General features: G+C 42.4%; 1 protein-coding gene across 1 annotated transcript; it reads right to left on the minus strand.

Moving 5' to 3' along the window:
• Positions 1 to 285: 285 nt before the first annotated feature.
• Positions 286 to 13,855, minus strand: LOC148657251 (antigen WC1.1-like). The gene is made up of 9 exons (XM_088643251.1): positions 13,550 to 13,855; positions 9,029 to 9,343; positions 8,511 to 8,822; positions 7,967 to 8,281; positions 7,432 to 7,746; positions 6,774 to 7,088; positions 6,319 to 6,375; positions 4,421 to 4,732; positions 286 to 1,041 (listed from the first exon to the last, which is right to left on the minus strand). The coding sequence occupies exons 1-9, from the start codon at positions 13,767 to 13,769 to the stop codon at positions 923 to 925; spliced, it is 2,280 nt and encodes a 759-aa protein (XP_088499377.1). The 5' UTR covers positions 13,770 to 13,855; the 3' UTR covers positions 286 to 922.
• Between the last annotated feature and the right edge of the window lie 8,763 nt (positions 13,856 to 22,618).

Consider the following 22,618-nt stretch of genomic DNA (forward strand, 5'->3'; position numbering starts at 1 on the left):
ATTTCTAACCCTTTGAACAATTCAGGGTCACAGGGGAGATAGAGCATATCCTGGCCAGCAATGGGTGTGTATTGTATATACGGTACATTAGAAGAATTGTTATTTAAAGTTATTCATTTTTTATTCCAAAGTCACTTTAACAAAGAAGCCAGAGCCTGTCCCAGTAAGCAAATGAAGCATGGACTGGACTGTGAGAGAGCACTGTAACACCTGGAACAATTTTTTTACAGGCATTATATTTTCTCTGACACCATATTTTAAAACAGACAGGACTATCCATCCAGTTATATCAGTCCAATCAATATACTGTAGAAAACATGAAGAAGTGCATTAAGTTAGTACCTTGAAGAAGATTTCGAGTTTTGCTTTGTTTTTGGTGGTTTAGTTTCCTGCACTATAAATAAATAAAACCCTTTATTTTGTACCTTACTGCTGTGTTTGTATCTGTTTTCCAAGGCCTGCTGTATCACAATATCAATTTTTTTTTAATTTTCTATTCATAAATGTGAATTTCTTTATGTGTTTTTGAAAATGTAAATTTTAGTTATGTATCTTAGTTAAATTCTGATTATTGCAAATGACAAAATTCAATGTTATAAGGTACTGTACATAATGTTTTAATATTTGACGTTAACTCTCCTGCCTGAGGAAGTGACAGCCCTGGCTGTAAGGTAGAGGCTGACAAAAACCATCCAATGAATGAACAAGGGAGGAGGCTGTGAGAGAGAACATGTGGTGGAGAAAGGTTATATACGTACATAGAATGCTCAGCAGGTGAGAGATTTATGCATTATAAAGGGGACTATTGAGACCACAAGGCCACCTTCTTCTGAATTTCAGTATAAAAACTCTTTTAAACACAACAACAAAGGTCTTACAGTCAAGACAGTAGTCTTCAGATTGAATAAAATTAATATAATATTCAATCTAAGGCATGAACATCAATACACTCTTTATAACCAACAAATGTTAGACTGAAATCTGAAGTTATACCTTCCTGTTGATTAGTGTCAGGCAGAGGTGAGACAGTGGTATCAGGGCCTGTAAAACACATGATGATATTTCAAAAGCAGACAATGACTTTTGGATATTTAAAAGTACATCTACAAACACAATATGCAGATGGAATACATTAATAGGGCACGTATCCTTGTGTGTGCTGTGTAAACGTTTACCCCTTGGTAGTAACAGTACAGAGCCACATTTAACCAAAGGTATCAGCCTATAGGGCTCTGTCATGATGCTGTTGTAGGGACAAGGCCTATTATTATACTTAGAATTAATGTTATTAAAGATTTCTAATAATCTTTGTGCCGCCTTTACCAAGCAGCCTGGTGTCTTTCTGTGAAAGTGCACAGGAATGTGCCAATAGGCCACTCTGATAAGAAATATTTACAATGTAGCTGTATCAAAGCTGAACAGTGTGATGATATACTGTATATCACAGATCAAATCTTTTTTTTTTTCCAAAACTGCAGGTTCAAAGTCACTGGTCATCACCTAAAGGAATATCCACCAATGAGTGGTGAGCAAGGTGGGTACCAGAACTATATCTTATAACATTCTGGTCAATCACCAAGTTGTGATATTGTATCTTAAAAGAAAGAACCCAACTAATTTTCATTGGTTACTCTACTGGCTCCTCATGTCTCCAAATGAACTGACAATCAGACTTTTCCAACTGCGTGATTGGAAGCAGTCTGAGTCAGAATATAAACTTTTTCTCCAAGCTGCCAGGCCATTATCGTGAGTCAGTTAAGGTCAGAATTCTGTCAAAGACATCATTTCTGCAACAGAAGAAATCTTGTGCTCGTGTACCGGCAGTTATTTTACCCTGATTTACCTAATAACCTTATCTTTTTACAGGTTGATATTGAATAACCCAGTATATTTAGAACCAAGCTACAGCCGGGATGAACCGAATGTTACTCATCTGTAATGTTGCGATACAGGACTACTAAGAATTAACTTGCTGAGCGAGTACATGGCCAAGTTATGGAGCCTGCAAACAGCACACAGGGAATGCCCAGAGCTGTGTGTTACTGAAAACTGAGGGAGCGGGGAACACATACTCTGGGATTGGGGAGAAGACTGTTTACAGGATGGAGAAACAGAGTCTGGTACAGGCAAACACAGTCCAGATTTGCAGACCAAGTCAAGCAAAGTTTTGTAACCGGGAAGAGACTGTAACAGATAAAGCCAATGGCAAATCTAGGAGACAACAGGTACTTTCAAAATTAAGGTTGCAATAGAAGATACAGTACTTGTATTGTAAACAATGTTTTTAAGTGGGCTAAGTGATGTTTTTAACTGGGAAGAGGTGTTATTGGGGCCAGCAGGGGGTGCTCACCCTGCGGCATATGTGAGTCCTAATGTACCAGTATAATGACGGGGACAATATACTGTAAAAAGGCGCCGTCCTTCGGATGAGATGTAAAACTGAGGTCCTGACTCTGTGGTCATTAAAAATCCCAGGGCGTTTCTTGAAAAGAATGGAGGTGTAACCCCAGCACCCTGGCCAAATTTCCCAGTGGCTCTTACCAATCATGGTTTCCTAATAATCCCCATCTATGAATTGGCTTCATCACTCTGTTCTCCCCCTCACTAATAGGTGATGTGTGGTGAGCATTCTGGCGCACTATGGCTGCCGTTGCATCATCCAGGTGGATGCTGCACATTGGTGGTGGTTGAGGGCAGTCCCCATTGCCTGCAAAGCGCTTTGGTGGAGTGTCCAGAAAAGCACTATATAAGTGTAAGGAACTATTATTATTATTATTTATTATTTATTATTATTATTATTATTATTATTATTATTATTATTATTATATAGATTGAATCAGTAATGTCCACACCTCTGCATGCAGTGAGTACAGAAATCAGCAGGAGGCAATGTAAATGTGTGAAAAAATAATAATTTGGCAACAACCTTAATGATTTACTAGGTATATTTATCACTGAGCATTAACAATTATTTCTCATTTTGATATATTGTGATCTGAATCATTGTGCATATGCATTAGAAAAATTACTTTTATATTTTCTAGAGTGGACTGTGTTTTTTCTGCTTATGAAGTAAATAAATTATTTTGCCTATTGTCTGACGTCTTTTTTCTATGGAAGCCCGTTTCCGCCAGGGAGTAAAAAACAAAGCGCTATGGTATCTCAAATTGTGACTTAGTATCTCAGAATTCTGACTTTATATCTCGCAATTGCGACTTTGAAATAGCCCACATTTCATTGCCTGTCCTTTTGTTATTGTAACTGATTCGGGTTCTAGGGCTTGTCCCCTCACCGCTCCCACCCTAGTTCGTGCCTCACTGCATTGGCTTAAACTTGTCTTGCCAGCTGAGCTAAAGAACACTTTCTTTAGCCCCGGCGGCCAGCATCCCTGTTATGCGCAGGAGAGGGCGGTGCTGTCACCACACTGCAACCAGATCGTACAACCTGTTTGTCGGCCGTTCCGATACACTATATTCATAAATCGTACAGGATCATAGGATCTATAGGCCTGAAGACTTGTCTTGTACAGTTCCCTGATAAAAATCAAATTAATTACACTAATTTTTAAGGAATCCCATTTCCGCCAGTGAGGCTTCCATAGAACCCTGATGGAATAGTGGACGGTGGGCTTTTTAAAATAGTTTTTATTTAAAAACCAGAAATACAAAAACAGAGACAATATGAAAAAAGATACAGAAATAAACACTTCACATCCAGAGGAATTCACAGTTATAAAAGCTGAAACACATACATTTTTATTTATTTCCATTGTATGTCCTTTTTTACTTAAAAAAGGTTTTCTTTAGCTCAGCTAGCAAGACCTGGGTTTGAGCCAATGCAGTGAGGCATGAACTAGGGTGGGAGCGGTGAGGACACAAGCACTAGAACCTGAATCCGTCACAAGAACAAAAGGACAGACAATGAAATGTGGGCTATTTCGAAGTCGCAATTGCGAGATATTAAGTCATAATTCTGAGCTTTTAAGTCGGAATTCTGAGATACAAAGTCGCAATTGCGAGATACCATAGCACGTTTTTTTTTTACTCCATGGCGGAAATGGGCTTCCATATTTTTCAATCTGTAACAGATAATAAATTGCTCTTTTCGTTGCAATGTTAATGATAAGATTTCTTCAGTATCATAAAAAATTGGTTTGAGTGGAGAGCTGCTTCAATGTGTTTTGGTTGCAAAGGAAAAAGTAAAGGTTAATTTCATGCTAAAGGTGTCTATGTGAAGACATGACAGCTGAAGCAATGTATTTCTTCTTCTCAACATTAATATTAGACAGGTTGTGGAAAAGCCTCTATGGGATTTTATTCCAACTAGGCCTGTGTTGTTGTCATTCTAATCACAACAATGACATGAGTACTGCAATAACATTCATAATTTGGTGAATGGCAGTAAAAACTCCAGTCTGTACCTGAACAGATGACGGCAGCATCTTCCTTGTGTGTGCAGTCATGAATCCCTGGAGGTGAGGAACAGCACTCCAGCAGGGACCTCTCTGTGCCTCTGCAGTTCACCTCATCCAGCCACACTGTCCCATTACCTTCTCCAAAATGACCTTCCTGCAGTGCAGAGAGGCCCACTCCACAGCCCAGCTCTCTGCAGATCACATGAGCTTCCTGGATATCCCAAGAGTCATCACACACTGTCCCCCAGGCTCCCCTCTGACACACTTCCACCCTGCCAGAGCATGACCCCTCTGCCCCAACAAGTCTCACCAGCGGCCCTGGATGCAATGAAGCGAAGAAGGACGGCACTGAGTTGCCATATAAATACTTATCCTTAGGTAGTCTGCTTTGAATAGTTAAGAGTGAACACATGCCAAGATAATTTTTGTTGATATAACTTTACATTTTTTAAACAGCAGGAGAAATCTACACATGGTGAAGTAAATATCAGCATTCACTTTTCTCCTTTATTTTCAGGGTGGTGAGTTAACCATGGTATAACAGTATACACAGCTTGTCAGGCAAAAGGATTAAAAGCAGCCTAAAGAGTGCAGCCATTCTGTGTTGTTTTGAGCCTGGAATACTAGAATCCTCGAGATCTCATGCTTCCATACCTGGAAACCCAACCTTTAGCATCATATTGATTTTTTGCCTTCGGAGCATCATTGTATTTTGTCTCATTTATACCACATACTGATCAGAAACCTTGAGACTTTTCACATCCATACCAGAGAACGTGCACATTGAACCTCCAAAAAGAACAAAAAACACAAACACCCACAAGTCACCTTGCCTATATGATGTTAAACTACTGTGTCATTTCCACAGAGATCTGAAGCAAATTCAAGTCCACAAAGAACACCTAGATTTAGCTTGCCTTAATCCTGACTTTTCCTCCAGGTGAAAGACCACTGTAGTAAGTCTTCTCTCACAGGGATAGACAAAGTCAAATGGCACTTCCACGCAGCAGAGGTGAAGCAGATCAGGTTTCACCATAGCAAAGTGATGATCAATCTATTGGGTGCTCACCAGTACCTGTGCTGTCTCCTGTGATATTCCTATAAGGAGGTACATTGACCCATCAGGTTGCATACCTTTACAAATGACTGGCTGCCAGTTCTGCTCTGCACCCTTGTCTCCTTTAGTGTTTTTCCTTGAGAAGATTCACCTTGAGGAAGCCCAAATACGTAACACTTTTCTGATCCAAATAAATATGACTTCTCCCACTGCTTCAGCTCCTGCTGAATCAATGAAGGGAGCTACCAATATGACAGGATCTCCTCATCCAGCTGAATGTATGGAACCATTATCCAACCACATTACAGTTGTGTCCCTCCTATTACAGCACAGTATTCACACAAATAGTGCTGTGCTTGGGGTTGGTCTCTCTTTGTTTCCTATTCTATAACTATTTATTTTTTGTATGACATTTTGGAAGAGTGAAAGGACATCCACTCTGAAGATTTACATGGCTCTGATGCGGCCAACATGGGTCAGACAGGAACTGGTTGTTTCTCAGGGTTTGAGCTTTGCTAAGAAAAAGCATTATGCAAGCTTGTCTCCTGGTATCCATGATGAAGATCCTAACTGTCCCTTTTCACTACTATAGATCTTCAATTTTGAACAATAAAGGCACCTTCCCTGAAAGCATCTCCATCAGTTTCAGATCAAAACTAGTAAACTGAGGAACGTAAGACAAACTTATCTGTGCAGCACACCTTTATTCTATTTTTCTCTTAACAGATTTGGAAGTCCCAGTGCATTCTGGATTTTCAGTACATCCAGTAGAGGTTCATCTCCTGGCAACATCACTGTAAAAAGAATTTACTCTTTTTGCATTGTTCATTAATGAAATAATACTCACCTGTGCAAACATTGTCTTCAGGGTCATTTGTTATTGTTTCAGGCTTCTTTTTATATCCTGTCAAATACAAAAATAAGAACCCAATATACTGCATTGCTTGAATTCACCAAATAGGCAGTGGCACTGTGGCTAAGGATCTGTGCCTATGGCTGGAAGGTTGCTGGTTCAAATCCCACAGCCAGCAGAGGAATCCTACTCTTTAACCCCAGCTGTTCCAGGTGTGCTGTACAATGGCTGACCCTTTGCTCTGACTCCAAGCTTCTCTCTGTGTCTGTGTCTCATGGAGATCAAGCTGGGGTATGTGAAAAGATGAATTCCTAATGCAAGAAATTGTATATGGCTAATAAAGTTATCTTATAGGCTACTGTATAAGCCTTGAAAGTGACAGAATTGTCCAATGTTAATTCTATATACAGTATATATATTGCACATCCAATCATCAACTAAAATCTCACCTGAACATTGAATCTCTGCCTCTTCAGAATCCTGGCACTCATTATGCCCCCATGGTGAAGAAGAGCACTGCCACAGGACAGACTCATGTCCAAGACACTTCATATTGTCTAACCACTTGGGACCAGAGCCTGATTCATACTGTTGTCCATCCTGCAGTGCACCACTGTCTCCGCACTGCAGCTGCTTACAGATCAAGTCAACAGTGAAGGAGTCCATTCCATTGGAACACACACTGCCCCAGGTGCCATTGTAGAGCACCTCCAGCCTGCCAGCACAGTCATACTCAGCACTGACCAGTCGGAGTTGCTTGTGCTCTGCAGAATGAAGACACAACCATTATCAGAGTAAAATCTCCACTAAGATCCTAGTATGTAATAGAAATTGATGTAATACAGTATATTGGGTTCTAATAATTTAGGTTGATAATAGATTACTGTAAGTTATGATTTATTTAAATTACAGGATATACTGTATGTACAATACCATAACATAATTTGCTAGACAAACTGCAGGATACAGAAACAGGAGCTATATATTTCAGAACTGTACAAGAGTAAAGTGCATTATCAGGAAAAAATACAACTTAAGTTTTCTATTACATAAAAAACAAAAGGAATTTCTACTGTGATCTTTCTCACAGTGTCATGTACATCTTACCAGAACACACCACTCCAGCATCCTCTTTGTGTCTGCAGTTTCCTTTCTCCAACGATTCTCTGGGGCAGTTCCAGAGTGCAGATTCATTTCCTTCACATTTGACATCATCCATCCAGACAGGTCCAGAACCCTCACCAAACTCAGCTGATACTGCAGCTCTCAGCGCATGGCCACAGCCCAGCTGTCTGCACACCACACTGGCATCGGCCAGGTCCCAGAAGTCATCACACACTGAGCCCCAGGCACCATGATGATACACCTCCACTCTCCCTGCACACAGACTGCCCACGCCAGCCAGTCTCACTTGCCAGTGCTCTGTCAACAGAGACCCCCATCAAGTTAATATTGTAATCTCATTCCAGCCTTTCCATAATAATTTATTTTCATTTTTCATTGTGTACAATATTTAAGGTCCTGATGTTTGCTTAATATTTTTACTGAATTACTGACTGTTTTTCAACATTTAGTGAGAATATATAGCAACACCCAAATGTCCCACCATACATGAATCTTTCAGTAACATTTGAAAACCCACCTGAGCAGAGCACCCCCACACCCCCACTGCTGTTGACTGATCCAGAGCTCAGTGTGAAAGAGCAGTTCTGTAGCACAGATTCATTTCCTTTACAGTCCACTTCAGTTAACAGCACAGGCTCATTTCCATCACCATACATAGTAGAAATGTAGGCCATCAGAGTGCCTCCACAGCTCAAGCTCCTGCAGACAGTGTTGGCATCCTGTAAATCCCAGTCTGAGTCTAAAACTCTTCCCCACAAGCCGCTCATGAGAATCTCCACCCTTCCCTCACAATGACTGTCTGTCCCCTGCAGACGCACCAGCCAGTCTTCATCTGTAAAGACAAGGAGCACAACTGACTCCTTCCTCACAGTAATTATAACACATCTGCTCTTCCTGAATTCCCCTGAAGTCTGTCTGTTCATCACTAAGCAAATACTACCGAATGATCAAATACATCAAATGAATGTTTTAATCAAATATTGGCTCAAATATTAATACATCCAGTTTTACAGTTGTCCAGTGCTAGTCAATATTCTTTAGACAGTGACAGTGGACTGTACCTGAGCAGACCACACTGGCGACGCTGACCTGCTCACACTCCTCCTGGCCCCAGGACACAGGGCAGTCCCCCAGGCGCCCCTCTCTCCCACTGCACTGGTATCTGTCCTTCCACAGGGGGACACTTCCCACTCCATAGGGGGCTCCTCTGGGGGTGGCCTTGACTCCCCCACATTGGAGGTGTCTGCAAATTACCTCAGCAGTTTGCCACTCCAGGTCGCGCTCACAGACTGAACCCCACTGTGATCCATGGAGCACCTCCACTCGCCCAGCACAGCGGCTCTCTCCCCCCACCAACCTGGGACCTTCCTGTCCTGGGAACATTACAATGTGACACTGTTACACAGAAATATTCACATGAACTGAAGCTGGAAATGTGATATGTGAAAAATAATGTCTTCTTTTCAGTTTTATTTGCAGTTCTTCTATATGGAAATGAAAGATGATTTAGTGTTTAATTTTGATTTTAAGATTATTCTCACATTGCTTTTTATAAAAACAGCTTAATTGATATTCAAACCTGAACAGACAACACTGGCGTAGTTTCTGTGGGAGCAGTTTTGTGTTTTCTCAGTGGACACTGGACACTCGAACACAATGGACTCATTTCCCTGACAGTCAAGCTGCTTGTCCCACACAGGGCCCTTCCCTTCCCCATAGCGAGCCCCTCCAGGAATGGCCACTGCCTCTCCACACTGCAGCTGTCTGCACACCACACTGGCGTCCTGCAGGTCCCAGCCTGAGTCACACAGTGTCCCCCACTCATCTCCAAACTGTATCTCCACTCGCCCAGAGCAAGGATCCTCACCCCCCACAATCCGGGGCTCCCGGTGATCTGGGAGAAAGGGATGAACACTGGATCAGTTTACCAGTTAAGGCTTCACTCCCTAAACCCAACTGTAACCATTGAACACCAGGAGTGATGTGAAGTGACAGAGCACTTACAGTCCATGGATTATTGTGTCAGGCAATATGAATAATGTCAAGCAACATACAGTACTAAAATCAATTCCATTTGTAGAATACAAAAATACCGATCACTTAATTCTCCTCCATGCTGTGTTCCTCTGAAATATTGCATATGCCCTGTTTGTTATGGTGAAGGGTTTTCACTCCTTTAACCCCTACACAACTGATATTTAACTAGTGTGGGTTTGACTTTCAACACTTTTTGCCCCAAGCAAATACAGCTGATATCTAGTGGTGGTTTGCTGGACTAAATTCCATCAAACCACAGCAAGCTGTAAATCACTACCCATTCCTTCCTTTTGCATCAGGGCACTTAACCTCAGTAACAAGGTTGCAGGTTGTTACAGTGTCTTCTGATGTCCACCGTAGAGTTCAAATCTCATGCAGGACCACTTCTAGTCCACCCATCTGTTCACTGACTTGTGTTCCATCACTTGCATTACACATGTACTGTATCTGTTGCAGGATTTGGGCCATTGAGGCAGTGACAGGCTGGGATTGATTGGGTTATGTTGATTAGTGTTGCAGGATGTGGGCCACGGAGGAAGTTACAGGCTGTGATTGACTGGGTTATGTTGATTTCCAGGATGGTGTCAATGTTGCCTGCAGTTGTTCTAATGAATACAGTCTAGCAGGAACAGTCAGTAACAACAGTCACACCCAAGTCGCTCAGGAAGCAATTAGGTATCGATACTTGGAGGTGTGAGGAGTCGCTGAGCTAGTTTTAGCCTGTCCAAGTGAGGAAGAGGGAGAGCCAGAGAGTGAACAAAGAAGTGATAAGGGCCCATAACACCTAGCTCGGCACTCCCATACCCCTCAAACAACACAAGCTTCCTCCTGGAAAAATACTGGGCAAACCCGATGCTGACAGGGACAGTGGAAAAGCCCCTGAGAGGGATTGGCTAAGGGGAGGAATAAAAAAACCTGAGATGGAACACAGTGTGCTCCTGATTCCCACAAGACCCTGGAGACAACACAGGCAGCACAAGGGAAACTGCAGAGTGCGAGACCACGGAGGCAAGGACCTATTGATCCAGGAATAGACGACTATGGGAGACATTGGAATTGGAACGGAGGTACTGTAGAGAGACTTTTAGTAACTGAAGGCAAAGGACAAAGAACCCTGCCCGGCAAGCCGATACAAGCTGTGGGGAATGTAGTACAGCCCGTGGGAGGATTTCTAGTGTAACCTGAACGGAGACCAGGAAATTGAACTGGGTGATACCACTCTCCTTAAAGTGGTGTCACGGACGTCCAAAGGGACTAACCGTGGGGAGTAGGAGAGCGGAAAAAGACCCATATGCGTAGCGGCGAGACGGAAGAAAGGCCCGGGCTCATTAGTGCAAAGAGTTCAGGAATGCTGTATAGAAACCTATGCCCTCAGGGAGCGGACGTGGGGCGCCCTGGTGCTAGGCGGGTCTCAGGACATCCGAACGTCAATGTTGAGCGAGTACAGAGTGCAAGACCCGGAAATATATAGCCCAAGGGAAAGAGAGGGACCGGAAGGACAACAGACTGGAAACTAGGGCAGAGAAGAAGCGCCCTCTGGCTGCAGAGGGCGTGACAGTACCCCCCCCTTTATGGGCGGCTCCTGACGCCCATGCAAATAAATGAGCTGCCCAGCACTGGGGGGAGGAAAAACCTAATTTAACTGAAAGGAAACCTCCGGGAGTCCACGGCTGAGAGCTACCCCCTCCTCCGGGGTATAAACCTTTATTGGGTGGAGGAAGGGGGGGGTAGAGTAGAGCTCCGGAGGCTTAAAACAAAAAAGTACACAAGCACAAACACAACAGACAAAAACCTGGGAAAGGCCAGGGAGACAAACCACAAAAAGCATATAGGAACCAAAGTTCCAAAACATAGGGAGCAGGGGGGACCAAAAAGGAGGGAAAACCAGTAAGAAAAAAAATCAAAACAAAAGGCAAAAAACCACAAAAGCCCCTGGGAAAAATACCGCAGACTGGGCAATGGGCACGTTCACATTCTAACGCTGATATTGGAGTGGACAACCTGAGGAAAGCCAGACCGAAGTCCGCTCACAGACACAGATGCCCGGAGTGATATCCAACGAAAAGAATGGAGGAACCGACTGATAATAATAAAAAAAATAGCCCAGAGCAAAAGAAAAAAAAACTGCGGCAAGACAAAAAGCGCCGCTCGCGGGGTCAGTAAGTGGCTCAGCATTCTGTCACGGACGTCCAAAGGGACTAACCGTGGGGAGTAGGAGAGCAGAAAAAGACCCATATGCGTAGCGGCGAGACGGGAAAAAGGCCCGGGCTCATTAGGGCAAAGAGTTCATGAATGCTGTATAGAAACCTATGCCCTCAGGGAGCGGAGGTGGGGCGCCCTGGTGCTAGGCGGGTCTCAGGACATCCGAACGTCAATGCTGAGCGAGGACAGAGTGCAAGACCCGGAAATATATAGCCCCAGGGAAAGAGAGGGACCGGAAGGACAACAGACCGGAAACTAGGGACAGGACAGAGAAGAAGCGCCCTCTGGCTGCAGAGGGCGTGACAAGTGGCTGTTCATCTCTAAGCCATCAACTACTTTCACTGATATTAAGAAGTAATGTTGTAATGGCCTCTCTTCAGTGCTTTACAGAAAAGACTGCTGTCTCCCAGGATTTTATTGTGCCCCTTGGAACTATTTTTTTGTTGCTGTGGATGTTCTTTTTTTTTGCTTCTTAGAAAATATATTGTGTTTTTTACAGTGACTAGAAGCATATTTCGCACACACCTATGTAATTATTTTATATTTATTTTGTATTACTGTACGTATTTTAATTTTTCATCTATTCTGATGTCTATTTTTGTTCGTCTTGGGCTGGGCTGCTGTAACACCTCAATTTTCCTTCGGGATCAATAAAGTCTTATCTACTGTATCTATCATTTTTCACTCAAAGGGTTCACCTTACTGTGACATATCTAATTCACTTAATTCCATATCAGTCTTCCTCTAAAACATTGCATATTCAAATCTACTTGATCTAAGAAAGCTCAAGACACTATCACATGTTCTTCTTACTTATTCCACGCTACAAGCACATTCTGCTTAGTCCCTGCAAATCATTACAGGCAATCCAACTCTCTCCCTTTTCAAAGAAGTCTGCATCAGTATTTTGGGAATCCTTTTGGGGTTGTGACAGAGCAGATATTTGACCTGTGTTGTGATTTTCTGAGCCAGGTGACTTAATGCCAAGGTATTAAGTATGCTCTTTCTTTGTATTTGTTAATTCATTTTGTTATTAGAATTTGACTAAAATAATGGGGGTAGATCAAATTTTAATCTCACACTTTCACTTTCCTACAGTACATATAAAGAATTACTGGCTGCCCATAACTGTACAAATCTTTTCTACCACGCCACTTGGCACCCTAGCTTCTCACTTGCAGCTGCCTTCCTGGTTCATCCCCCATAAATGATTGTATCCATTCATTTTCACCAGCTCATTTCTTCGTTATTAGAATTGCACAGAACTGAACTACTAAATTACTACCACAGAACTACTGAATTAAAAATACATTTAGAATATTTTAAACATTATGCATTGATTTTCAGAAAAATAAAGACAAACTGCAGTTGAATGCAGTTTCATACTTCACACAAGAGCAGTTCTTAATATGATGTAAAATACAACTGCAATGGGGATAGAAGATGATTGATTGATTATACTTTCATTGGGTTACATTTATCATTTAAACAGTGTTTCATTTACATCTCAAATTTTGTATTTATTCCTTATACAAATATAAAGTTATACAATTACTAAAAAGTCAAATTCAGTCTTCAAGCTTCACATTAATAAACACAAACAATAACTTTCTGAATTTAAAATGAAGCATTCTGTATGAAGGTGACAAGATGGAAATAGTATCTGTATTTCTTATTTGTAGGATGATTTAGATTTAGATTTAACACTATCAAATGGATAGTGAGTGATAATTTTCATTCATTAATATATTTTCAAAACTTTAATTAATAACTCATTTTTCAGAAACTGCTTCTGAGTTTGCGAACAAGTAATAAACCTCCTCATAAAAATAAAGGGAAATTACAACAGCTGGTTACTTACCAAAACATACAAGACCTGTGTAGCTGGATTTATCAAGTGTTGCCTGGCGTGGTACAAATAGTGCATGACAATGCCAGAAAGAAGGTTCATTCCCATTACACCTAATAGGAAAATACCACAGGCCACTAGCCACTTCTCCGTAGTGAGCTTGTTTATTTACTGAGGCACAAGATCCACATCTAAGCTCCTTACAGAGAACATGAGCCACATTTGTATCCATGTACTCATCAGGAAATGATAAGATGCCGAGATCACCCTTCAGTTCTAATCGTCCAGCACAAGGACTATTCCCATTTTGCAAGGAGAAATTCAGTGCACCTGTAAGATAAAGACAAAATACTTTTCAGAATACTGTTCAGGTGAAAAAAACAGTCACTTCACATTAATGTATGATTCTCTACTTTGTTTAGAACACTGTTTCTCAAAGTGTGGTCAGCAGGCTGACCTGGTCATCTTTCTTAAGCAAGTCTACACTGTTTAGGCCAGAGGAAAGAATATTGTAGCATCCATGATGGTTAAGAACTGCAAGTTGTAAATATTTGGATAATCTGCATAGTAGGAGGGATATGTGTGTGTTTGTTCTAGGTATCGGGGTTTCACCAACTGTTGTGGGGACTGTGTGTGTCAGTAATTGGACGAGCACCAGTCTAGTCATAGGCTTGGCTGGCTTGAAGGTCTGCTGAAAGGGCAAAGTTTCCATTCATTCTCCTTGGCTGTACCCTTGTGTTGCATTTGTGTATTAATGAAGCTTGAGTTATGGCGGACCACCTCGCCTCTTCATTCTCCCCATCAGCGCCTAACGCTTCAATGTTTTAGTTTTATGCACCACGAATTAAATGATGTCACGCAGTGAAAACGAGAGAGTTAGTTTGACGGCAACGTCCTTGCCGCCATGCAGCAGTCTATTGTCATGATTGCGTGGCTACGCTGTTTACGTTTTGATACAGTATGTGAGTGTGGTTTGACTGTTGCAGTTATTATTGTTCGTACCATTTTGTTCTTACTTTTGAATATTTCGCTTTGATTTTGAAAGTTCAAAGTGTAATTTAAAGAAGCAGTCAAAGCAGAAGGGTTATTATGGATCACTGGCTGAAATCTGGGACCTGAAACGCAAATATAGAGATGATAGTGACAGTGCAAGTGCGAGTGAGAGAAGTGAAAATGGGAGTGAGGTAATTTGTGTACCACACCAGCAATGCTGTAATTCTAATTCCAACAAATGTGATGTGCAAGGAAGCAGAAGGTGTGCTTGATGTGATGTCTTTGTCTGCTTCCAGGCAAGATAAAGATGACAAAGAAAGCGTTAGGGAAGTTGCGGGAAAAAGTAGTGCTACTCAATACTCAAAATCGTCAGCTTGGAAACAAAAACTGTAAGAATAAAGTGAAAAGAAAGTATAACAGTGACTAATTGAGAATGGGATTTTTTTGGACAGGTAATAAAGAAGATCCCAACCCTCATTGTGTTTTATGTTACGAAATTTTGACCAATGAACCAATGAAGCTCTCAAAGCTTGAATCCAAACACAGCCACTGCAGTGGAAAACCTCTTGAGTTCTTTAAGATCAAATGCAAAGAGTTGATACAGAATAAGAATATCATGCATTTGATTAATCTGGTGGAGAAAACGCTAATGCTACAGAGCCTTCCTACAGAGTCACGCTGTTAGTAGCACAGACTGGGAAAGATCAATCTGTAGCAGAGAAATTGATAAAGCCCACTTCCAAAACAATGGCAAATGTCATGTTGGGGTAAAAAGCAAAAAATACTATTGACAAGGTACCCCTTTCGAATGATACTGTTCAACGTCAAATAACAGCCATGGCTGAAAATGTGGAATGGCAGTTGATATCACGCTTGCATCAAAACTTCAAGTTTCAGCTGGATGAGTTTACCGATATGGTGGGTGATGCTCACCTTCTGGCATATGTCAGATATGAGTATTTAGGAGGAGTACATGATGAATTTCTTTTTTGCCGATGTCTGTCAACCAACACTACTGGTGAGGCAATTTTTTAATTTTGAAAAATAGCGTCCCTGTCACTATACTGGGGTATTAGGACCCACCTGGCTGGCCTCACTAACACCTCTTCTAAACATAGTTTTTCCCAGGAGGTCTCCCATCCAGGTACTGACCAGGCTTACACCTGCTTAGCTTCAATGGGTTGCCAGCTTTGTGTTGCAGGGTGATATGGCTGCTGGGACTCTTAGCAACTTTCTATCGGATCAGATTTGAATGGATAAGAAATTCATTCACAAATATTGGTCAAATAGAAGCAACCAGTCTCAGGCTTACATCAAGATAGGTGGACAATCATGTGGAGCTGTCATCTGCTGGATCGCTGAAGTTATTACTTGCTGGAAAACATTTGACAGACTTTTGGCTCCATGTACGATCCGAGTATGCTGAACTTAGCTCTGAAGCATGTGGAAGAAGGCTCCAGGGCCAAAACATTGTGTTTTCTTTCTTCTCTTTTCAGCATGAAATAAACCTATTACTTGTTCCTTTGCAGCCTACGCATGCTGACTCAGCTACCCACGTCAACTACTACAGCCTACACCTGCTGCGACCCACTATGCCTTCCCCCAAATATTTTCTAGATCTCTTTGTCATTCCTTTTCTTCCTTCCTGGGCCAACTGCCCCCTTCTCTTACTAAACCAGCATTCCGTGTCTTCGCAGTGATCTGTTCCAAGACCAGACTTTCTAACCACCTTCTATTCCTTTACAGATGTCGTCAACATAATATAATTCCTGAGGATTTTGCCTGAAATTTAACACTTTTTCTTTTGACTCTGATACCACCCAGAGTAACACAGTAAACAGTAACGAGACTTCTACAACAATTTTCTAGGAAACTAATGATTCTACCATTTTCTCCCTCAAAAAACAGATTATCATTTCCAACAACAACATCAAAGAGGCTAAGGAATTTCTACGTCTGACAGCTCCACATCATCTTCCCTTAATAACTAACCTCATCTTTCAACTCCAAACTCTACCAGTTTCTCACTACACACCTGACGAAGGCTATTTTCAGCGTGGAATAAACCTATTATATGTGTAAATGAGTCGATACTTGCTCTCCACATGCCCTCCAACAATGTGAACTGCTTCCTTTTTGTTTTGCTTGAATTATAGGACTGATAAAGAAACAAGTCATCCTGCAGTGTCACAATATACTGTATGATGTATTTGTAGTGAGTTAGTCATGAGTTTCAGCTCTGAGAAGCATTACTAATTAGTGTTATCAGGCAAGATGTTTCATTCTAAGCGAAAGGAATCTAACCGTGTCCAAAGTAGGCATACTCAGGAGTGGAGCTTCTCATTAGAAAAATATGCATTGCTGAGTGACTACAGTCATAGGAGCTTTGGGTCTGAACAAGCAACATCTGGGGGCATTGCCTAAGAGTATTTCAATGAAGCAGAAACTAGGGAGTCATTTAGAATGTTAGTCTGAGCTAGACTCACACCAGAGAATGAGGAAGATGGTAGCTACTGTGTTATTAGCTGCATCTGTGAGTAGCCCACCCAGCACGTGCAGGCAGGGTAGTGTAGGGAAAACCGGTTCAGGGACGCCAAATATGTAATCATAGTGGCTCTCTGAAGGCACCAGTTCTGTAGGGTTTGGGCATTTACTGAGACAATTATTAATTGTAGCAGTAAATCACAAAGTTGATTCTTTTGATGGCTTTAGAATCCAACCATGCGACATAACTCAAACAACGCACACACACAGGTACTAATACACGAGGATACATTTATTAATACATAGAATATGCATATAAACCTAACAGATCTTATCGAGAGGGTAATCAGAATACAAAAGGTATGTATTCAGTCAGTTACGAAGTGTTACACATCAAGAGGACATACGTTCAGTATATCATTCATTAAGACCGTTTCGTAAATGCACTTGGTTATAACTTCTACATCAGATACTCAAAACAAGTACATAACTCTTAGGAATTAAATTGATATCAACTGGTTGGGATAACAATTGAATTCTCGAGCTGTAATGCAGTGAAGTTGAATACTCATCCAATTTCTGGGGATTCAGATCTCCTGTGGGCACAAAGAAACAGTTGCAGGCTGTTGCTGTCCAATCCGCGCTCTCTGGCTCGGTGCCAGGCTGTGCTGTGCAGCTTGCGACGGTGCGCTGCTGTTGCTCACTGACCGGCTAGTTAGTGTTGGCTTTAACTAGCAAAGTTTGTGCACAGGAGAAAAGATGACTGTGGGTCCCAGCAAGTCAGGAAGAGGACCGGTTCGTTCCTGGTGAAGAGCTAGTTCTGAATAGTAATTCAGCTGTCCACAGTTCCGACCTGTTCACGAGGCCTGCTGCTGGTTACTCTCTGGCAACCTCCACTCTAGACTCTTAGAACAAAGGAAAGTTCTGGCACTCAGACACACTGGCCGTTCCGTGGTTGTCCGGGCTGAGTCTCAGGATGGTCAGGAGGCGCGCTGCGAGGATGTCCTGCCCTTGGGAGCCTTCTGCTCCTGGGCCGTCCTGCCCTGGAATTCTCCTTTGAATTCCCTTTAGAACAGTCCACAGAATCCTCTCCAGAATCTTACTGAATCTCGTTGAATCTTCCCTTCTGAATCTCTCAGGCTCTCTGTGTTGCCTGTTTTTACCTGGAGGAACTTCAGCTCGTTGATTGGCTGAAAGTTCCATGGGCATCAGAGTCCCACGTGGGTTACTCGGCCCTACCAGTCCCTGATTGGTTGATCAAGGTGAGATATGAGTCACTTACTCCTGACACTTAGTAATGCAGTCCAGATGTCCAACTGGCACTCCCTAGACAGATAGGCGCCAATGGATGACCATTGATCATGATAGCCAGGCTTAGCTAAGTGCATCCCCCTTTGGGAGCTGTCCTTATCAAAAGAAAACATCTTGCATGAATAGTTTCTCTGTGGCTGCACCACAGAGATGAACAGAGAAATGGGGCCTCATTTGGGAAGGCTCAGAACACTTAATTCTGCCTTATTAATAAGCCTCGCCGCTACAGTAGCTAGCCGAGCAGAGTGAGTAGGGCCAGTAGATATATGCTCTGTGAATGCTTATGTTATGTTGAAGCATGGTAGTGAAAGTAAAGTTCACAGTTTGAGTGAAGTTTGTGTACTGCAGAAAGCTTGGCAAGCTGCATCTTCCTCAGTGTTTATTGTGTATTCCCCAAAATGGGAAGAACCATAGAAGGAATCTGCTGTGAAATAGAGGAGCTATACTGTAGCTGCTGCCAAAGCCTGAGAAGACAAAGAATCACCAATAAATTGAATATGGAAGTTAATTATGAAATCCAATTAAATATCTCAAGATAAGACAAAACTGTAAAAATTGCATTAGCATAAATGTATTGGCATACATATTTTAACTTACATTATTATGGCATTGAAGTGGAGCCCCTCTTTAAGCCATTTTATAGTTATAAAACATTATTTTTATGTAGCAGTAATTCATGCATTTAGAGCTGCTGGAACTAAATGGGAGGATCTGGACAAAATACAACAATATTATCAAATTCTTTACTGTGCAATACAGTGTAGTGCAATCAAATAAATGAAATTATTCTCTGCGTTTAGCCAACAAGAAGAAGTATGAGCAGAGTAAAACTGGAAGAATAGGACTCACCATTAATGCAATAAAGAGTGTATTCCTTTATTGGGATTTTACCTTTTTCTTCAAACTTTTTTGGTGTGAATCAAGTAATAATTCCTTACACTTATTTTCTTACGGCTTTTTTCTGGACACTCTATTCAAAGTGCTTTACAGGTAATACCACCTTCACCACCACCAATCTGTAGGACCCACCAGTATTATGTGAAAAGAGCCACAGTGCATCAGTACACTCACCACACATTAGCTATTAGTGGGTCGGAGAACAGAGTGATGAAGCCAAGTCAAAGATGGGGATCATTAGGAGGCCTTGGTTGTGAAGAAAGATGTGAAGACGGGGGTTTGAATTTAATCTTTTCTGTAGGGGGTTTAGACTTCCAAGTCACAAGCTGGGGTTTATGGCAGGAAAGGGGGTTAACTGATAAGGATTGCAGATGCCAGCTAGGAACCCCCCTGGGTGTAATGTTAAACTGACCATTTGCCCAGAACATCGTAAACTGGCCAAATACCATGAACCCCCCTCTTTACCATCAGACCGAGTGACGTCAGAAACGGAGAAGAAAACTGTATATAACCCAAAAGTTTGTACCAGTACGGCGAACAATACTTCGGTTTTGTTGTTTCTTGCGGGAAACAAGACTTCGGCTTTATTGTTCCTTGCATGCAATAAACTCATCTGTTTCACTTCATCTCGGGATCAAGAACCTTATTTCTTCTGTTACAACAAATTTGGCGTAGTCGGCAGGATGCTCCAGAAGGAGCAGAACTTCCCATCGGCAGGAGAGACGGTCAGCGCGCACATAACTAAGAGGTAAGGACTCCTCTTTTATTTAAAAGTCCCGACTCTCTCTGACCGATTGGGAAATCTCTGCTCCCTGCGAGAATCGCCCGAGATGACAGAGTAAACGTGAGTTTCTGAATTCCTCTGGCCCGGGGAAGGCACCGGTGTATGTAATGGGTTGTTTGCTGTAAGCCCAGAATTTGGTCTGGCAGGGGTTCCGCGGTATTGTGTACAGGCGTTCGAAGCTGGTGTATGCCTTAATTGCGCGTGGAGTTTTGAACGGGTTTTGGACCCTTACCGTGAAGTTCAGGACTGGTGTGGGTCTTAATTGCACCCGGAGTTCTGAAGGTCAGAACTGGTTTGGGTCTTAATTGCACCCGGAGTTCTGAGGCTCTGAATCGGTGTGGGCCTTAATTACGCCCGGGGTTCTAGAGCAAGTGGTGCATTAAATGCACGTAGTTCAGGACTGGTGTGGGTCTTAATTGCACCCGGAGTTCTGAAGGTCAGAACTGGTTTGGGTCTTAATTGCACCCGGAGTTCTGTGGCTCGGGATCGGTGTGGGCCTTAATTGCGCCCGGGGTTCTGGAGCTGAGTGGTGCATTAAATGCACGTATAATCCAGGATTGGTGTGGGCTTTAATTACGCCCGGGGTCCTGAGATTAGCTACGCCTTGATCGTGCACAGATTGGCGTGGCGTGGTTTTTTTTTGTTTTAAAGGAAGCAGGAGTGGAGGAGATATATGTATGTATGTTTTTGGTGTTTTCCTTGTTTGTGAAATACATATACACACGCGCGACACTGGCATGGGCGCACCTCATAGTGGGGAGCGGGGCATTAAGTGGCAGGATTTGGGGGACGTTGAGACCCGAGAATCGCCCTGATTGAGCTCAGTGCGTAAGTCCACCCCGGGGCAAAAGCAGCGATGCTGGCGTTCTGGGGATGGTGAATTACTGATCAAGAAAGGGGGTTTTCGAGGTCTCGTTTCTTACTTGTGAACAGTGCGGTGTAAGTCCTCTCTAAAGTCTCGGAGAGGCATTTAGATCTGGAGGTAACAGACGCCCTTAGCTGAATGAGTGCAGGAATGCACAGGTTTTTCCAAGTGAAAACATCCCCCTACTGAATGAGCTGTTACCTCACACACGACAAAAGTAAATCTTAAAGAGACCGAACATGTGCGCTAACTGATGGTTTGAGAAAGTGGTGGAAGGGTCCGTTTAAATATCGGAAAAGTGTAAGTTGACGGAAAAGAAGGAGAAAAATATGGAAAAAGCTGAGTTTGTCAGAGGGAATTTGGGGCGAAGACGCCTGTAAAGAAAGCATATATGAGTATTGATTGGCAAAAGCACAAGCATGTAGCTCCCACCCTGGTGCACGGCCGGCACCAGTGGTGGCAGATACATGAAAAAAAAAAAAAGAAAGAAATTGGGATGTGATTTAAAAGTGTGTTTACGGGGAAAACAAAAACCCGGAAGAAAAGATATTTTACTCGCTACGAAAGAGTATAGGAAAAAAACTAAAAGAGGCAGTACAGGAGAATGAGAAACTAAAGAAGGAATTAACTCCTGGTCACGCTGCACTGGTTAATGTGCTGCAGCCAGCGACTAAGTTATATCCTGCTCTCCCACAGGGGAACAAACAGGCAGGAAACGAAAATAATTGGGATCAATTCCCTCAGTGGCCATATGGAGAAGGGGGGTCTGATTGGGATAACACTTGGTATGAGTGTGATAAAGACGGATCAGGGTCTCCCCTGTTAGAGGGAGGGCGCCCGCAGATCTGTACTCTCACTCGAAGTGGGAAAGGACTTGATGTAGCAGGGGCTGGCGCCGTTGATGACAGCGCCACTCTAACACTGTCTCGCACCCCGTCGAGTGGGTCTGCAATCGCACCTACCTTCCCTGATTTCCCCCATACGATCAAATCCAAAACCGTAAGATATTGACCGGTGGGCTAAAGTACCGCACCCGAAATTAGAAATGCAGCGAACCTGGAGTGCGCTTCAGGAATTAAAAGGATACAGAAGTAAAACAAGAATACAGCACATTGTATTACGAAGAGAAAAATATATTCTCGATGTGTATGTGTGTTTTATTAATTTGTGTGCCGGCATGTATGTGTGTAACTGTGAGTTTTGGTCTACTAAATGACGGTGTGAGTGTGTTTAGCCAGCGGGACTGGCTAGAGACGTAACTAAAGAGACTTGACGAAAATCAACTTAAGGAGATTGGAAAATATAAGAGCGTCTGAAACGTATAAGTACAGTACAGGTGGACGTAAAAGTAGTTAAACAGTTTTTGTATTATTATAAATTGTAATTTATACAATTAGTTGCAATAGTGGAAACAATTTGGTTTTATTCGAATGTCTCGAAACCAGACATGCTGAAACGCTGTAGGTTTAGAATCGAGACTGGGGAGAATAACGTCTTGTGAGAAAATCTGTTTACCTAACGATTAGATCCTGTAAATCCCTTGTAGCCTCCCTAAGTCTGTCCCAGTCCAGTGGTTAAAAATGTACTGTTAATGGAGTGGTGGTTTCTCTGTAAGGGGATACTGGAGCACTACTGTCCTGCTTGTTTCACTCCTCTGTTCAACAGTGTACTATAGAGCAATGTATAGGGGAAGATGGCAGGAGGCCACAGGAGTATTGGGACAGCAAGTTTTACTTGCCGAGTACCA

Source organism: Lepisosteus platostomus, chromosome 8 (assembly GCF_059453375.1).
Source record: "Lepisosteus platostomus isolate fLepPlt1 chromosome 8, fLepPlt1.hap1, whole genome shotgun sequence".
In the NCBI taxonomy this organism is placed as follows: domain Eukaryota; kingdom Metazoa; phylum Chordata; class Actinopteri; order Semionotiformes; family Lepisosteidae; genus Lepisosteus; species Lepisosteus platostomus.